The sequence below is a fragment of the Atractosteus spatula genome, chromosome 2, assembly GCF_055471065.1.
Source record: "Atractosteus spatula isolate fAtrSpa1 chromosome 2, fAtrSpa1.hap1, whole genome shotgun sequence".
Classification (NCBI taxonomy): domain Eukaryota; kingdom Metazoa; phylum Chordata; class Actinopteri; order Semionotiformes; family Lepisosteidae; genus Atractosteus; species Atractosteus spatula.
The window spans coordinates 15050282-15069952 of NC_142707.1; the positions used below are offsets into that span (position 1 = coordinate 15050282).

General features: G+C 36.5%; 1 protein-coding gene across 2 annotated transcripts in view; it reads left to right on the plus strand.

The window, feature by feature from the left end:
* LOC148839347 (leucine-rich repeat transmembrane neuronal protein 4-like) overlaps window positions 1-18217 on the plus strand; it is a 130487-nt gene extending 112270 nt beyond the window's left edge. For both annotated transcript variants that reach the window (XM_088933772.1, XM_088933763.1), the window contains exon 2: window positions 17387-18217. In XM_088933772.1, the coding sequence (XP_088789898.1) occupies window positions 17387-17605 (219 nt within the window). In that variant the 3' untranslated portion in view covers window positions 17606-18217. The remainder of the gene's footprint in view (window positions 1-17386) is intronic.
* Window positions 18218-19671: the final 1454 nt, after the last annotated feature.

Here is a 19671-nt window from a genome sequence, read left to right on the forward strand (position 1 = left end):
ATGTTAATGGTAAAGCAATGACCGAGGTGTACAGGACAAACTCATATCACCTTCCCTAACCGTAACAATCCCCAGATCTCAATACTATGGAAAAATGATGGAACCGGTGGAACATGCAGTTCAATTCCACATATCATTACTCTCCACACAACCTCAGGTGACGATGATCCTACCAAATGAATGAGATGGAATTTTAGCTACAGACATTTAAAAAAATGTATCATCTATTTGATTGTGTTTGTATCTCATACTGTTAAAATGAAAGTTGTTCACAACGAGGGTTGTTCATATTCTCACAGTATTTTTCCCATCACTCACATATGTTATGATAAAATTCATGATCTGATTTGAAAGGTAAATGTGAAAAAGCACTTGACAGCTAGTATAAATACTGTACTTTGTCTCGACTTCTTTGAACTTTGTTTCCCTTTTCCTACTTCGTTTTCTGTAATCTCTCATAGGATCCTTTGAATTATTGTTGCACCATAACAATAACAACCTCTCCATTCGCCACCCAAACTCGCTTAATGAAATATTTATTGGGGATTTGAAGACTTAGGCGATTTTAATTACACTGCTAAAGAGACGCTTCGCAGATTTATTGGGGCTTCAGTCTTGCTAGTCAGCATTTGCTGAATGTCATTTTTTATACATCTGTCAGGACTGAGGATTGTCAATCAAGTTGACTGTCAGGCTGTGATTCTGCCTATCCACAGGGGAATGCAGCTTTGGATAGCAGTAACCCTTCCTTTTCCCTAGTCAAGAGTGTCCTGTGAAATTGTTTGTAACTCAACTTTTCCATATCCTCATATACGAATATATTCCATAATTCAAATATATTGCTTGCAAGTTAATATTCTCAAGTTGGAAATCAGAAGTTTTCTTTGCCATAATGAAATTCTAGTTGCTAAGGATAAAAATGGTAGGTGACACTTATGGCTGTTCAATGTAAGCCACAGTTTCTAAACTATAAACATAAATCTAAGAGTAGATATGGCAAAAGCACAAATTCATTAAAAATCAATGAAATCATGGTAAAGATATTGTATGTTGGCTGGATGATATAATATATCATTGGCGTCCACTATTGCATTTATCATTAGGATTCTTGATCAAATTTCTCTTCCCTGCACCTACAGTAGATGAATGCTTAGTTGAAGTCAATTTACCAATCTTTAAATAGGAGAGAACATTCCTACAGTATGTCAATTAATGCAGGTCTCTGTACCATCCTGACTACAATGTCGTCACTTTACGATGCTGAACCTCTGAGACGCAGTAACCAATATTAGGTGCATGTTGAATCAATTTTCTGGTTCTGGTATTTTAGTTTATTCTGATGCAATCATGAAAAATGATCTTTTTCTCCCTCACACTTTCATCTGTCAACAGTGCCATGTCCTGTAAGGAAATTCACTTTTATTGATTGTGATTTTTACTTCTTTCACTGCTTGTGCTTCCTGCGGAAAACTGATGTGAGGCTTTTTACTAGGTCATCCCTGTGACTGTGATTTTTTTCTCATAAACTAAATTATTATTATATCTTAAAAAGTATGACAAAGAATAACACAAACTATAGGAAGCACAGCAAATTAATTGTGTGATATACAGTAGTAAGGTGCATCTTAAGAAATTGCAAAAATGCTCTGCAGTTTTAATATGGAAACTTTCAAGTGTTCGTAAAGGTGCTGGAACATTTCTAAGGGATAGATCTGCCATCATTATTGTTAATGCACACTTAGTAACAATAAATTTGCTATGCCAGGCTTGACTGCAAATAATCAACACTAACTTCAATGTTGAAAATGTATAGATCATATAATTAATAACCCATCTCTCTGAAAACTTAGTAGACTTGGTGCTTGAGACATCCCTGACATGCCAATCGCCTCACAATTCCCACAGTGTCAGTATCAAGCTGTTGTCTGAGTGATCCTGGCACAGAGAGTCTGCCCGTCTTGTAATGACTCTCAGAAAAATAATTTCACCGAAGCCGGCCTTAATGTAAAGTGGCGCAGGGGGAAATGATTTGAGTGAATGCTTTGATAAGCAATCCAAACCCAATAGCTTAGAAAATAGAATTAATTGCAAGAGTGCAATTGCACAAGCACTGATTGCCCGTGTGCTTGCATATACTGTAAGAGCGAGGGATGGGGAGGAGGGAGAGGAAAGGAGACAGAGGAAAGTAATGGGAATGTGCAATGTTTTATTTTGTTTTGCTAACAACATAAAAAAGTGTTCTTATTCCAACTGAAATCAGAAATTCAGTGCTAAATGCTTTGGTTCTGTTGTCATTTTTTAAAGAACAGAAATTCTCCATAACCCAGGGCAAAGCTGCTTTCGTTTCCCTGAAGAAATGATACAGCCTTCTCTTTTGAGATCACAAGATAGCAAATAATGACTTAAATATACACTTTACACAAAGCACGTCGGTTGTGCATACCTCATTAGGAAGATGTAAAATGCAACTGAAAAAATAAGAATTGCTAATTTGTACATTAGTAAGGGTTTCTTTACATCAAGTGTATATTATTCTGGTCCTGGAGAGCCCCAGAATCTTAGAATTTCCATTTCAGCCAAGCTTGCCACAACATAATTGAGTGAGTTGTTGATTTACTTTGAATCTAAACATGATCTTGAGTTACCAAGAGAAAACACCTCTAAAACCTAAAACGGTAAGACATTCCAGGAATAAGGATGAAGACTACTGATGAGCAGCATACATTAATTCTACAGTTAGTATTTCTTCAGTGGTTTTTTTCATCTTTTCCTAATCACAAAGCTTGGACTGACCATTTTACAAAGATTCATGCCGAAATCAGTCCACATTAGACAGTGTTCCGGAAAAAAAAGCAGCATTAACTGAGATACTGTATATTTATATTTCATGCACCAAATGGGAAGGACTGCAGCAATACAACCTTAAACAGGAAACCAAGAACATGCCCTCCAGGGGAGCTTTATTAGTTACGTGCACAGAATGTTTGCAGTATGTAAATAGGGACTAGTAACAACTGCTATTTATCAACCAGATGGACTTGACATCATTTCTGGAAAACTTTCATTAATATACTTTGACAGGCAAGAGATTGAACTTAGCAAAGAAATGCTGTTCTTTAAGAAGTGTTGCAATAAAATTTTGGAGCTGGCTTGTAAGCCATCTTAATTACAAAACTAATTGATTTTTTATGAATCCCCCTTAATGCCAATTGCATCAAGTTCTGTACTATACTAAATTAAAAACAGCTCAATGAAGTTAAGGTATATTCTAGTTACATAAAAGCCAATACAACGAAAATTGGATTTAAATTTAGACAATATTTCTAAAGATCTACACTTTTAGCATAGGTAATGTGAATTCTAATGGAATTTTACAGATAGGGGATCTTTAGGTCCTGGGATAGGCTCCTGGGTGCTGCAGTCCATGCCAGGAATAGGCAGTTTTCGGTAAATGGACTAGAATACTGTTTGTCATCCATTCATTGTGCATGTAATTGTTCCCTCGCCATGTTAAAAATAGTGGTAGCTAGGGTTCATTTCCATGCTGTTATAATTATTTAAAAAAGAATTTTAAATAAAGGGGTAACCAATGCTCTACCTCTGCACTGGGGTAAGATGTCTGGAAAGATGTAGAGGACTAAAAATGAGAAAGATCATTTGACTCATTCTCATGGGCAGCTTATCCATATGAGATTTGACTCCTGCCATTTTACGAGGTTTGAGAGAGAGTTGACTTGATGGTTCATGAATAACCCTTTATTTCTTTGAAAACAATTGGAAAAATGTAGTACCACTAAAACTTAAAAATTAAAATATCTACCATTTTCTTGTCAATCAACAGTTTTTCCATTATCTCTTAAGGTTTTTATTTCACTGTCCTTCACTGTTCTTTTGCTATTGTGATCAAGAACTGTTTGTGTTGGTTTTGACCTCTATAGCAATATTATCTAATAGTTTTCACAATAGCTCTTTGAATTGACCTTGCAATTGAATGTATTCTTTTAAATACACCCTAGATTGTCTTCTTTACATTGATGTTTTTCTAAATTGTTAAACCATTTGTACCACTGTTACCTAGATTTCGTTTTGCATGTGTCAACTATTTGGACATATTTCTTTTTCTTTTTGAAAAAAGACGATCCATTCTCTACTGATGTCTTCATATCTAGCTTTTCTAAAACTGAATATCGTTGCTTTAGACTGAAAACTCGGGTTTTCATACTTAACCTTGTTTTGACCACAGTTATCCATTGATTCTTTCCTTACTATCTTGTTTCATGCCTTATCACTCATTTGTGGTGATTCTTGTTAAAATAATACGTTTAGGGTCATGCTTTTATTTTAATAGGCTTAATTATTTATTTTCATGACAGGTGCTTTTACATTATTGGAAAAAAGTTTTTAGGGTTTAATCCATGTTCACAAAATCAAGATTGTTCATCCCTGCCTTCAAGCTCCCTGATACAACTTGTGGATTAAAGGGTTTTTTATTGATTTTAACTCCTGGTAAGTTATGATTTCAAATATTTCCCATCATTCTTTTTTAAACGTTTCCAACAAAAAATACTCCCTCTCCCCAGAGGGCTGATTTTATCTACAGCTTATCTGCAGAGTATTTGATCACAAGTTTTCCTTATGAACACAGTAATAATTGCACAAAGCAAAGCGATCAATAGATTTAGCCATCACTGACTGTGACAAAAAAAACATTCCTAAAGAAACCTTATCATTTCCATTTTGCTAAGCACAAATATTCAGATGAACAATGAAAACATAAGTCTGAATTTTACATTAATAATTCACATGCTTTACATTGTAAATAGAACAGAGAGGTTTCATTAAGTAGTACTGTCCTTTGGGATAATAAAAAAACTGACATAATTTCATAAAAATTCAAGGTACTTAGAGTTTGTATTAAAAAAAAAAACATTCATTCAGAATGAGTATACATTCATGTTCAACACAGAATGATTTTAATTCATTCAAGAACATAGAAAGATATGACCATTCCCTACAGGCTTTAGATTGAAAAGCTCTGCTTCAGAAGTCAACGGCCTAGATCAGAGGAACCAGGAAATTAGCTTTGTGAGGGACAGGACAAATTCTGTAAAAGAGAAAGTCACCATACTGGCCCAGGATTGTGTCATTCATTTTGTCCAGCAGTGTAATTATTTTCAGACTTCAATAGCTACAGCACAAGAAATTTAAGAAGAAATAAGACAGGAATAATCAGAATTGCTATAGTTCACTATCATCATTTATCTCCATAGTAAGAAACAGTTCAGGGATAAAGTGTTGACAGCTGGGAGACCAAATCACAGTTTTCTTTGGACCAGAGAACATCTGTGCTGTCAGTAGACAGAGTGGTGGAAATTTTCATTCACTATGGAATATCATTTTGTTCTTGGCAGACCTGATGGAAGACTATGTGTGTGGAGCAATGTGGTGAGCTTTTGCATTATTTAGGACAAAAGTGTGATGATGTGAGGAGAAATCTGTTTCTTCATAAGAATGTCTTGTGTGCAGATTGAGGGGAACTGTGCTGATCAATGACACAGTGATGAATTATTTGAGTCAACCATCTCTTTTCCTGCATGCCAGTCTGAAAGTGTAGATTTTCCATTAGAAGAATGCAATAACACACTATACAAATACAGTGGCATGCATTTTTCCCCAGTCTGTCTCCAGTAGAATCTGTGAATGCCATGAACAAGAGACAACTACAACTAGCCAACCTTCACTGTCCAACTGCTGCTAGGAGCAGCTGGAAGAATGGCAAAACATTCCATAAGTCTACCTCAAGGCTGATCAGATCAATGTGCCAGCACTGCCAATATTGTCTTAATGCTCAAGAAAGCTGCAACCAATAGTATCTTTGTACTGTTTTTATTTTGACAGTGTGTCAACCTTATACAGAAAGCTTATCATGATTTTTTTTAATCTGTACTTTTTTCACATTGTCTGTGATTTTGTTTTATGTTGTTACGAAATAGAGAAATGCAGTTCAAAGGGAAAGTACTGTGTGTCACCATGTTGTCACAAACTTGCATTCAAGTTCCCATGAACTGAGGTGTGATGTGGTCTTTCGTGTTCACTAAGCACCTTAATGACTAATGTAATGTGATGTACAAGGGGATACATACAGGTTGTGCAACAGATATTTCACCGCAGAAATGTTCCAACGTCATCTGTATGCAGAGTTAGCAAGGGCTTCCAAACTAGCCGATAGTTTTTTTTATTTTTCCGCCCTTCTGCTATCCTAGAAGCCAGCACAAAGGCAAGCTACCTGCTTGCATATAAATTGTTAAACAAAGCAAGCCATTCTCTGAAGGGGAGTTTTTGAAGGAGTATATGATACAAACTGCTGATATTCTTTGTCCACAAATTTGAGAAAATAGGTTTATCACGCAGAACAGTTACCCATTGGGTCGGGGTAATCGGTGAAGACTTGGCTTGTGAGTTGAACAAGAAAATGGAGAACTTCAAGTTTTATTCAATTGCATTGGATGAAAGTACTGATATAAAGAACCCTGCACAGCTTCTAATTTTTGTCAGGGGAATTAATGACAGTTTCAAAATTATGGAAGAACTTTTATCAGTGGAATCTAATAAAGGAACAACAAAGGGCTCGGACTGGTCTGTCAAGGTGTCTGGTTGTATTGACCGAATGAAGCTACCGTGGAGCAAATTAGTAAATGTTACAACAGATGTATCTCTGAATCTAACTGGGAAAAATGCTGGACTAACGAAGAGAATACAGGACAAGTGAAAGGGGTACAACAAGTCCCTCAAAGACTTGCATGGAGAATTTTCCCATCAAATCACTGACTTTGATAAATTTGAGAGGTCTCTTACTCTGGTGTCATGTCCTCTGACTTTCGACTACGAGATGGCAGCACAAGAATTGCATCTGGAACTGATCGATCTACAGTGTGACGCAACTCTGAAGGAAGAGTTTCATAATGTAAAGCTGGATGAATTCTACGCAACACTGAAAAAGGCCGTGTTTCCCCATATTTGACAAGCAGCACAAAAGAGACTGGTGTTATTCGGATCTACTTACAGTACATGTGTGAACAAACATTCAACTTAATAAACATCAACAAGTCACGTCACAGATCACAGCTGAGTGACCACCACTTGAGCTGTGTATCGCCACAACACAGCTGTCAACGAACTTTGATGCTCTCACAAAAAGAGGTGATCAGCTGCATGGCTCTCATTACTCAAGTAGCCTTTTTGGTGAGTTTTTTTCTCTCAGATTATCGTTAACCTTGAGCTCATAAGCCTATGTGGGATTTTAAACTTATATACGGCATAGGCTTTTCAAAATTTTATGTGGCCCTTGGCCCTAAAAAGTTTGCCCACCCCTGACTTAAACAGAATCTGGTTTCCAGGTCCAATCAGAACAAGGCCCTTCTGCATGTCATAAGATTAAGTGAACAGGAGGATGATAGTGTTTATTTTTCTCTCTGGGTCATGTCTTCTCTGTTGTCTTCACCTCCTTCTGATTCTCTCTTTTCCTTCTTCCTTCTCTGTTGGTCTTTCTTTTTATGACTATTGGAGACTTTAATGCTTTACCACAGAGTTAGTTAACCAGACTAATTTACCAGAAAAACCCCTTTCTATGTTTATTTATCTGCCTGTTAGTTCACCTGCTGCAAGGCAAACACTTCAAAGAATATCCATTGTCCCAGGATTTTTAAATAAGGTCTTGAATGCAAAACTATGTGAATTGCCACTTTTATAGATTTTATGGCCCACACCTGGGTAACTGGATTATAACAATATACAGTACATGAAAAAAATATTTGATTAAATTCCTCAAAACCTTTTTATTTCTTTTGTATACTCGTACAGTTTATGTTAATTTGAGTTGAACATACTAATGCCAGTCACTGCCCAGGAGAAAGCTTGGAGAGGGAGTTAAATTGTGTTTGCAGTCTGCAGCACATAATGTATCCCCCTGGACAGTGCCCAGGCTGTTCCACACTATGAATCATGTCTTAAAAGCCAGAGCTGTATAATAGCCAGCTTTATCCCAATATTCCTGATTAAACATGAATGCCTACTGCTTTGGTGAGCCAAAAACGCTTTTATTTTTTTAAAATATTCATCACTTTGAAATATCTAATCCTATTTCCAGACTCTGTGCAGGAAGGTGAGTTTAAGATTAAAGTTCAGAAAAAGAATATAGTTTTACATAGCAAATATTTTGTTGTTCATTTCAATGAAATTAATCGAGGGAAAAAGCATTGTCTAAAAATGGTGTTATATTGTTAATTATGGAAGAAAAGCATTCATTACTCCCTCATAACTTGTTCATTAGTTTTCATTTGAGTCCCATTCCAATAATTGTTGCACTTCAGGTATACTGTAGTATTTGCAACTTTTATTATTTTTATCTGAATATTTTAATTTTGGGGGGGAATTCTCTGTCTTTGTCCATGCTGTCTTTAATCTCATTCCATTGCTGTATGGAACATAACATAACTGCTTCACAAATGCAGATCATCATTTTAAAATCTTTTAATGTTCCAGTGGCACACCCCATCAGTTTGAACACAGGACACACCTATTGTATTGGTGTGTTAGGGGAAGGGTTAGGGTTACTGGGAGAGTAAGAGCTGGTGTTGTGTACAGAGATGTGTAAATCCCAGATACTCCTAGTGAGTTTTTAAAGTGGAAAAGATTTAATTGTGTAACAATAACATTTAAGATCTGTTCTCTGCCTTTATCTGTGAATTGAGGATTGAGAGATTGGGCCAGAACCTCCCTAACCTGGTAAGATGGTTAGAAGGATGTATTGTAAACCTTACCACCCTGCCTGTGCCCCCATCTTATTCCCCTGTAAAAATACTTTTAAATAATAGAAGAGCTGAGCTGCACTTTACCATTCAACACTTAACCTTAAAAGAAAGCAAACCATGGTTTACTCTTTTAAATTTACGGGACAACCAGTGTGTATCTCTCTTAAACCCTACTTAGAAATATATTGATTTTTCCCTGGTCTAATCATAACTCTAAACTACTTCACAACTAGCTCACTAGACTTTTATACCTGTGAGTCTTTGTGAGAAGCTCAATGATCAAACACAACTGCAACAGATCTAACTTTTGCTGTGTAATGCAAATACCTGCCCTTTTTTTTCTAACCTGTAGCACAAACCTTCACAGATGGCTGAGAGTTGCACTGCTACAGTGATATAAACCTGCATATTTTAGAATTCTGTATAAGTCTTGAGGGAAAGCACGTCATTTAACGTGGGAAACATTTATTGTGACGTGCAGTCTTGCTTGTGACAGCTGGGGCTCTGCAGATGCAGATAAATAGGTTTTGTTTGTCAGTGCAAAATTCCATATGGTAGAACATTTCACATACAGTTGTATACTTCTTTTTTCATTCTCTGCTTTTTGCTGTTATTAGAGCACTATTGTTTTATTTTTAAAAAAGGGAAAAAAATCTTGAAAGACTACACAATAAAGTGAAATGGGGAATTCAGTCGATCAATGTTGTTCACATATGCACATGGGAGCACATGGCTTCAGTGGTGGGCCTAATGCACAATACTAAACCAGATTGGCATAGTACTAATTTAATTCATTTTTGAATGCATTTCCTCACAATTGGTTTTGAGAAGTATTAGAATATATATTTTAATGAAGGTTGTAGTTAGAATAGCAAATACTCTGAGCAGAGCCAGAATTCAATCACACAGATTAACTTAATTGGGTATGGAACAGTTAGGAAATTGCAGAGGATTTCAAATGCTGACTTAAACTGTGCTCTTCCTTCTCCAGTGGTACAGTAACATCTGCACAGGGGCATATTTATTGGACAGAGAAAGCTTGAACTCATTTCCATGCTACTGTACCTAATGTACTTCCCTTTCCTAACAAAAACCTGACTTTAAAGGAATAATGTATACAGTTTGCACTTTTTTAATTTTTCAGGTATTGATATCTTGCACAGTTTGTCATTATGTTTTGTGTGTAATTCTCAGATGTTGATTCAGGTTGGATTGTTCAATGGTTTTCTAACTAACGTCCCTAGGGTTGTTGTTAGTAACCCTACTATGTGCATGAGTATATTTAAGTATTTCAGTACATTTCCAAATGTACAGTAATTGTTTACACAATAGTGGTTACCAAGTCAAGAATCATTTCATGTTAACAAATATATTTTCAAAACCTGATAAGGAGAGGCTATGACAAAGGTACATACTATACATGAGATTTGCACTCTCACACTTTACCAATGGGGACCAAGGCCAGGTACTAATTTGCTGGTAACGTGTGTAGGGGTTTTGTGCATTTACTGGGACAGCTGTCCACAGTTCTGACCATAGTTCACTCGTTGATCAGGTGAGCGTTCGCGGTGGGTTCATGAGTCTTGCTGCTGGGCTAATCTTGGGCGGATCCTTTGGTTACGCGCGGTGACCTCCATTCTCGACTCTTAGAACAAAGGAAAGTCCTGGCACTCGGACCCACTGGACGTTATGTGATTGTCCGAGATGAGTCTGAGAATGTCCTGGAGGAGCCTTGGTGGAGCCTTGGAGGAGCCTGTCTCTGGGCCCTGCGCTGCCTGTTTTATCTGCAGGAACTATGGTCGTTCATTGGTTGAATGTTCTGTGGGCATTCGAGACCCACGTGGGGTTATCCTGTCCTACCACTTCCTGATTGGCTGATCGAGGTGGAAGATGAGTAACAATGCACTTTGACCTCAGAGGTAAACAACTTTAAATGAGTTTTTCCCTTGGAATCTCCCAGAGAGTAAGGTGCCAGAGATGACCATTTATTAGGGTGGCTGGTGAGTCTCAGCTTTGGGAGCTGTTCCTTATTAGGAAACTCTATCAGATTGAAAAACACCTTAAATGTGAACCAAATGGAATGGCCTCTCGGTATCCAGCACCACTGAGATGAGAGACAGAAGGACTGGCAAGGGAGCAGCAAACTTAATTCCTGTATTTTTAATAAGCCTTGCCACTACACGTGAAATAATCATTTAGAGAATCATACAGTATGTAAGCAAATGTGTGAGTAAACAGAGCAACAACCAATCCTTTAAAAATATGGAATAAAATCATGCTAAAATTATGTGCAACATGGAGAGATTTTAAATACATCAGGGTTTTGCTTAATTAAGGACTCTAAATATTATCACTTTTATTCCCTTTTTTGTATACATGTTCCATTTTCTTCATGCACTTTATTTAGGAGTTTGGAATCACAGTACTCAAGGATTTACAAATCTCTCCAACCAACTCTTGGAACCTATCTTCCAAGACAGACTCAACTGGAATTTTTTCTAAAGCATAATTGGGCTTTCTCTCATCTTACAGTACATACTTGCCCACTCTCACTTTACATCAAGGTGCTTTGCTACTAGAGGGCAGAAATCAAAAGTTTTCTTTGCTACAGACTCCTCTGCTAGTTTGCTTTCTCATCGATTACAAGTTTCCTTCAAATCACAAAAAGCAGATAAGAAGTTACAGTAAACAAGAACACGAAATGTATGGAGCCTTGATATGAAAATCCTTTCCCCTTCTTTAATTTTTTCACTTTTAAAGTGCATTTCTTCTTTTGCTTTGCTTGTCTGAAAGTGTGTTTGATCATTTGCACTGCCGTTCAGCAGAAAAATGGGTTAATAGATGTCTGCTGCTTCAGAAAATTAGGATGTTAAAGAAAATCAATTATTTTTTTATATCAGAATACAGTGCTACCTCTCCAATCTCAGAAGTATATGCTCTAGAATCAATATGCAGACATCAGGATTTATAACCAACAATAATTTTGAAAGAGTAAGTTTCAATAGTTCAGCATAAAGTGGATTTCTATAATCAATGTACACAGACTGACTAGAAAATACAAAGTTCTCAGATACATTCAGTCATAACCTTAAGTTGCAGAGACCTTGACAGTGATTAAATATCAATTATTAAATATACAAAGTATGTAACTGTAACGGATTTGATTTTATTTCCACATTATTTATTACCATGTTTTTACCCAGGTTATTAGAAAGCAAATTAGATAGAATAGATGAAAATTTCAAACCGTAGCAGAACAAAACAAAAAAAAAATACAGTTTGTGGATTATTTTGTGTTATTGTGGCATATGATTGCATAAATATAGTAATGTTACCTCATTCCAATTAAAATTCATGATACAAAAACATCATCCAGGGTTATTCTACTTACAATAGTTCACTCTTTTATTTAAATTACATAAATTATTATTACATTACGTTACATACCGTATGAGGTGTAATGTAGAACCTTAATAGTATGTAGTTACTTAAAAAGTTATAGCAACTACTTTCCTAATGTAGAGTAGTAATGATAATCTTTCAAGGCCGGGGTGCCCCATGTCTTCTGAAAGAGAGAACTCTGCAGCTACTGTTCTGAGCCAGGTGGTGGATAGTGTGTCGAGGAGAAGCGATTGAAAGAAGCGAGATTTATGATCAGATGCTGAGTCGGATCTGCTGGAATGGTCAGAAGTTAATATCACTTAATTAATTCGAAGCACCAGAGCAAGGAAAGGAAGTCCCACAGAATCCACAAAGTGCCTCTAATGTAATAAGCTGTTTCCGCTTAATGGAGTCAGGACTCTATTAAAAAAAAAAGCAATAGTATTCTACACGTTCATTTAGGCTGCCCGCGTTGCATGAAAATCAGTTTATTAGAGGGAATGAGCAAATGCCACTGCATCAGGTTTCTGTGTGGCAGTCGCTGTGCTGTCACTGCACTCCCTGAACCTTCACATATTGTTCTCAGCTCTCTTTTGCCTGCTTAAAGGAGCAGAGCTCTCAGCCTGCTGCTTCAATGCTCACTGCTTTCTAAAACCCGCTATGTGTTGTATTTCTAGGTTGTTATTTCTACAGGGCACCTACAGTTGTTTTCCCTGTTCAGCCATGTTAAACAAAAATCCTTATTCCTCACCCAGTTGTTCATTTCACACTGTGATGAATACAATGTTTTGAAAACCCTCAGTGTTCATATCTACGTCATGAGAATGTTCTGCCACTGTGGTCGATTAGTGTGACACTTGACAGAAAATGAATGAAGTGAATAAATAAAAACAAATCTAACAGATTGTTTTGGCTCTTCCATGTTATGTACTTTTTGTATTTTGTTTTCTCACAAATCAAACACAACAGGCGAGAGAGGCACACAGAACATTTTGAGCAGCATCTCAAAGCAGTTTGTGGCACGTTATGTCACTATGAAGCATAGTAGGATAGCCAAATCTGAAAATTTAAAGACAAACCACCAGAAGCTAACATATTACCATTAAAACAGTGTTTAAACGTGATAATATATAAAATGATAAGAAAATACTTAAACTCTTTACAATACAAACTGATTATTCTGCAGCAGAAGGGGCAAGAGCATTCCTTCAGAAGCAGTGCATGCAACTTTGCACTGTATGTCTTCATTTATTTGTAATCAATGTCTTACAAGTTGCTAATTTTCATGTGTCTGATAACACTAAAACTCTTTTTATGATTATTTGTATGCATTTGTGTTAATTTGGGCCCAATATATTACTTTTTGAAGCATCTGGTTCCCTCAATGTGAGAATTTACTTTAATTAAAGTGATTTATTTTTTCTGGACTTGTGAACTGAAAATAGGATGAAAGAACCCATCCAGCTGCCAAACAATTAACCAGACAGTGGCCACTAAAGAGAAGGGGTTACTTAACCCCTGATATCTTTCAAGCACAGATTCACTGTTCTTTGGGGTGTTTTATACAGAATGTGTTACGCATTCCACTCGCGTCTCTGTCCCTTCTTGCATTCCCATGTGCACACTCTTTAACAAACGCTCACGCCGCAAGTAATACGCCAATCACTGTTCACTCCCGTCCCTATTTTTGTTCTCTTCTTTCCTCACTTCCCCGCTCACTATTGCGGATACTCTTAGAGCTCCCAAGTGCGCATTATACCCTTCTAGTCTTCTCTCAGTAATTGATCTTCTAGCCTGCTCTCCGTTTTCGACCTAGCCTTACGATTTGGATTGTTGCCCTCTCATTGTCTCTCCCATGACTTGACCTACTCCCTTGCTTCCTGGTTTCGTTATTCGCCTAGTGATTTGGGTTGTCCCTCACTCGTTGTCTCTCCCGTGTACAGACCTACTCGCTTGCTTACTGGTATTCGTTTTTGCTTAGTGATTCGGCTTGGTGTTTCTCTTTCCTGAGTCCTGCACAGGATCCATTTTACCCTATCTGCCTGACCTGACAGAATGTTACTGTATGTGTTAACATCTGAACTACTTCCTTCAAACTCTTAATGTTTAAGAAGCTGAGTGAATAAAAGCAAGCACATTTACATCAGCACTACAGGAGCTGTTGATTCCTTATCATAAAACATAGAAAAAACAGGTGGTGATCACTTTTTAATAAAGTCTGCAACTAGAGAAAAAAACAAACACAACCAGAACTCATATACAGTATGTATCTCAAACGTAGTTTAAAAAGTTTATTGCTTTTTAAGTTTTGTACTTTACTTCCTTTAGTAGGGAGATGTACTGCAGTGCTTCTCTATTTAACTGTTTTGTATTAATGTGTTACAGTAGGCAAATGATAATAGCAACTATCGTGCACTGACTCCTGACACTATGCACGTTTAGCTAGGTTTTACATTTCTACCTTTACTACAGTATTTCTTGAGTCTGTCACTTTTTACTATACTCTGAACAGACCCTGCTACACTAAGGATAAGGGTTAATTGCTGGAAACAAATTTTCATACAACAAATGTCAGTATGAACAGTATGAATGCATAGCCGAAGACAACTTTTATGATACCAAACTAAAAGATTTCCATTACAATCAAACTAAGTTCTAATTTTTATTTCAGAAGTGTAGTCTCCATGTAAGTACTCAAATTCAGAAGAAATAATTTGAAAATAATAGAAATGGAGGCATGTGACCAACAAAAAACATGAAAAACATGCTAATCAGTTGTTAGAATGTATTAATAAAAACTTAGAGGCCCTACCTCTCCATGAATGTTTTTAATATCATTCCAGAAAACTGATAGAAAGTCATTTATTTATATACTGTTTAAGTCAGCAAATATTTTAACCTTGGTTTTCTCAGCCCATGACTAGATATAGTAGATGGATACTGTTTATACCACTTTCTTGACACAAATTCTATTTATATTTTCTCAGATTAATATTAATCTTGGCGAGTTTATGAAAAGAGATATGTTTCTGTCTTTTCAGTCCAGAGCCCACAATTAATATTAGTGCAGATTGCCATGTTTGCACACTAGTTTCTATACAGTGACTTCCTCATCTTTTAAGCAACTTGGCTGACATTGCAAAGACACAAAAAGGCTTAATAGAAAGTGTTAAGAAAAAGTACTCTTGTCTCTTCCTTGTATAGATTTCTTGATGAAGCAAAAGTAAAACATGACCTACACTAAAGTCCTTATTTTCCCTGTGGGCAAACTGCCCACTCTGCTTTAAATGATTGTGATGGAGAAATTGGCTGTTGGGAAAATTGGGCCATATACAGTACAGTATGTACTGTATTTATCAGTTGGACAAACTGGACATTGCAAAGGAATAACCATTTTTCAGATGAAGTAGTACACTCTTAGGACAAAGCAACTAAATCCTCATTGAACTGAAGAATTTCACATTACTGCAGTAAGAAATAAGGAGTATATTACTAAACGAGGGCCTACATCTCTGAACCATTCAGGCATACTGCTGCTGTGGATCCTCTGTTTTGTATTCTAGATACCAATTTTTCAATTGTACTACAGTACTCCCATGTTTTTTTTCCATTTTGCAGTGCTATCCAACATTTGTATTTTCTTCCTACTTCACATGAACATTGTTAGAAACAGTGCTGTCTGCTTAAAATGGTTTATATTTATTTTGTGTCAGTTTCGCCAAAGTAATACAGTGGAACTGCAAATGTGAATTTTTTAAATGTGTAGCAGTTAAGCTATTAAAATTCAAATATTTATGTTATGTTTAATATTTCAGTTATACTGAAACACCGCCTTTATATATTACAGACTGTAAAGAATAGATCAATTAAAATTTTCAATTACTAATTTAAATTGTTACGTAAGAGTGAAGTAAACTACTTTCCAAAGTTAGAACTGCCACCTTATGCTTTTATTATTTTTCCCAATTTTATCTGAGAAATAAAAGTCATGCTTTATTATTGTGTTTATGGTTATTCCTATATAACACCAGGGTGTCATAAATAATAATACCAACTAATCTGGGTTCCAAAACATGTGAAAATGCAGTTTAGAATACAATGTAACACAGTAAAGGACACATTTCAGGCTAGATCCAAACCTTGAACTTTAAACTGTACAATACAGTCTAAAATTAAAAAAAGGAAAAGGAAAAATGACTTCTATAGTGTATTATAAGTACTTAGTCGTTTTTACTTTTCTTCTTGTAATCGTCTCTGAAAATAATAAAAAATAAAAAATGGTGGTGTGTGTTATCATGCATTGTTGCACACCAACAAAAATAACAAGAAAACAAGTGATGAAATGGATTATTTAATTTGTTTTATAGATTTGTACGGAAAAAACAACTCATCTAGACTCTCTCTTATTGGTCTATGTACAGTATGACCAGTCATTAGTCCATTTTTTTTTGGGGGGTGGGGGCTAAAAGAAGGAATAGCTGCTATTGAAAAAGCACAGATCTCCAGAGGAATATGAAAATAATATTGGATAGTAAAGCACAGATTTAAGCACTCACTGTGAAATATATCAAATTAATGTGAGATAGAAAGCTGAATCCTGTATCACTCCAGTGATATGAAATGGGAGATGGGAACATTCATGAATTATTCCATTCATCCATTATCAGAAACCAACTTATTCCCGGTAAAGGTCGTGACAACTTGGAATATATTCCAGAAGCACAGAGCTCTAGACAAGACTAAATCCTTGACACTCACATACAGTAAAATACATACGGGCAAGCACTCACAATGTAGAGGTGTCACTTAACCTACCCAACACCCCTTTGGTGGATGAGAGGAAATCGAAGAGCCAGGGGAGATTATGCAAACTCCACAAAGAAAACAGTCCAATGTGAAAAGGGTTATGCAATGGCAGCACTAACTGCCATGCCACTGTGCCATCTAAAGCCATTCATGTGCCAATATTTTCTTTACAGGAGTCTGGTTTGATATACTCCACAGCTTATATTCTTACACTCTTAGTTCAGTGTAAGACTTTTTACACTGAAAACATCCATTAGCCTGGATAACAAAAAGCTCAAGAAATATTGAATACTGACCTGATGAGGTTGATCCCACTCACCTTTGCTCTTTTTCTCTCCCTCCATCTCTGTCTCTGTCACCTGCTCTCTCTTTCTCTTTCTGTTCTACAGATCCCTCACCAGGTGAGTGCGCTGACCTTCTACAGGTACGAACAGCCAATTGTGGACTACTGTCAGGCTCATCAGCCTCTGCACCTCAATGTGGGATTTGAGGGAGCCCCCCAAAGCCTGGAGGAACTTGGGGGTCGGGAGCATGGCACAATACAGACTCTCACTATCCCTTCTCGGGCTGCCACCTCCCTCACAGAGCCCCGGACATCTCCACAGTGAAACTACCACACAGTGGAAAGGATATATAAAGGACATCACACCTTCCTACCTTTCCAGATGTTACTGTTTACCTGCTTGATTTGAACCTGACTGGCTTTATTATTTGGAGGATCACAGACAGGTGGCAAATGTATTGAAGGTGTTGTCTTTTTGTAAGAACTGGCAACAGGCTTCCTTTGAGTAAACTGAATGTGTTCTGCAGTTCTACAAAGGGTACATGCAACACACACCACCACACAGTACAAAGCATTCTGTAATAAAAGAGAGTAGGATCATATATGTATAATAAAAAGTTTATTAAAGGAAAGCAGGAAGTGGAAAAGTACTCTGTTTCCAAAAAGGCATACTGTACTGCAACATGGATAGTACCCATTTTCCTGTTCTAAAAAATATGTCATTTTGTAATTAGTTGTGTTAATTAATACAATGTGACAAAATCATTGCAAAGCTATGTCAAAAAAGTAATATTTTAAAATATTATTAGTCATATAGGAGCCATCTTTATTGCTCGATGATCAATGTCTTTACTAAAGGCCTTTTTAAAATTTGAAGAGTAAGCCCTTTTCTATAGTGGAAGTGTGAGAGATGTATATAATAAATACGCTTGAAAAAGAGGAAGAAAACATGGGGAAAAAGAAGCTGAACTGCAGAACAACAAAAAAAGTTTGTTAGTCCTCAAAGGTTTCATGTTGTTAGTTTTAATAAGGCTGTCAATCACTTATTCTAAGGGAATGAAACAAATTAGTGATTATTTGATTACGGGAATTGAGCCGTTTGGATTGAAAGAGGTTAATTGGGGTGCAGCTGTTTAGAATTTATGTTAAAAATATGGATTTGTCTTTTAATTGTGTCAATTAAAATGTAAGGCCAATAATTATTATTATTTGAGTGTGGAGCAACCTATATAGATGTGCCCAGATTCAAAAAACATTTCATTTAGAATAAAATGTTTTTTAAAATTCCATTTTTACAGAAAAAAAAAACAAGTGAGATCTGGAGTGGTTTGTACAGTATATGTATTTTTTTTCACTTCAGGATTCAAGAAAAAATTAAATCATTATTTTATGTTACTCTGTGTTATTTACTATAAGCTTTTAAAAGGCCTTAGACAACAAACCTATCCAACATGGCTCACTCATACTAATCTAATAATATACTAATAAAATGCCATCAGGTGTCATTGGTCCCCATTCAGTTTCAGTTCTTAAAAGATTGCTAGGAGATTTTTCTTCTGGAACACTTTAGATTGTCACGACAATCTGCCATCATCTGTGCACCGACCTCCAACTGCAAGGGATTGGAGTGACAATCCAGAATGTTTTGGAGACCAAAGCAACCTTTGAAGATAAGATTGTGTCTATATTTATAGTTATACATATATATGTGTATATATGTATAAAGAAAATTATCTGAAAGTGGATGTCAAACAATATTTTTCCTGGACTTTTCTTCAATGTTTTCATCTGTGTGGATTCCTTTCTGTCTTTCAATCCCTTTTGCTACTTTGACTTGACACACAATAGCCAGCCTGCAATGCCAATACAAATCCCAGGTGGATGAAAAGGGTCCCAGAACTGAAGAGGACCTGGTGGTTGAGGGGAGGGGTGGGATGGGACAAAACAACAGATTGCTGTTTGTGTGAGACCTCCAGCTTTGTGGAACTTCATTGGGTGCACTTCATGTTTGGCAGTGTAAGCTTCAGGGGACTTTGAGAAAACTCTAAAGAAAACAGATGAACAAATCAAACCGGACTTGTTTTTCATGTAAATAGAATAAAAAAGGATGTCTTTACTTCTTCGAAAACACATCTTGGTGACCAAGAAGAGGAGCCTTATTTTACACCATGTGAGCCAGTGGAAGACAAGCAAGCAAAGAGGTAGGTGACAGGCTATAGATGGAATGGTGAATTGACGTATTGGCCTTTGCTTTAAAGGTAAATGAATCTGCTTCTTTTTACATTTCCTGGCATGTTCACTTTTCTCTCTTGATTATAGCATGAATTCTTGAACCAGCTTGGCTTGTGTGAGAAGTGTCCATTTAAACTTGGAGTAACCCACACTGTCAGA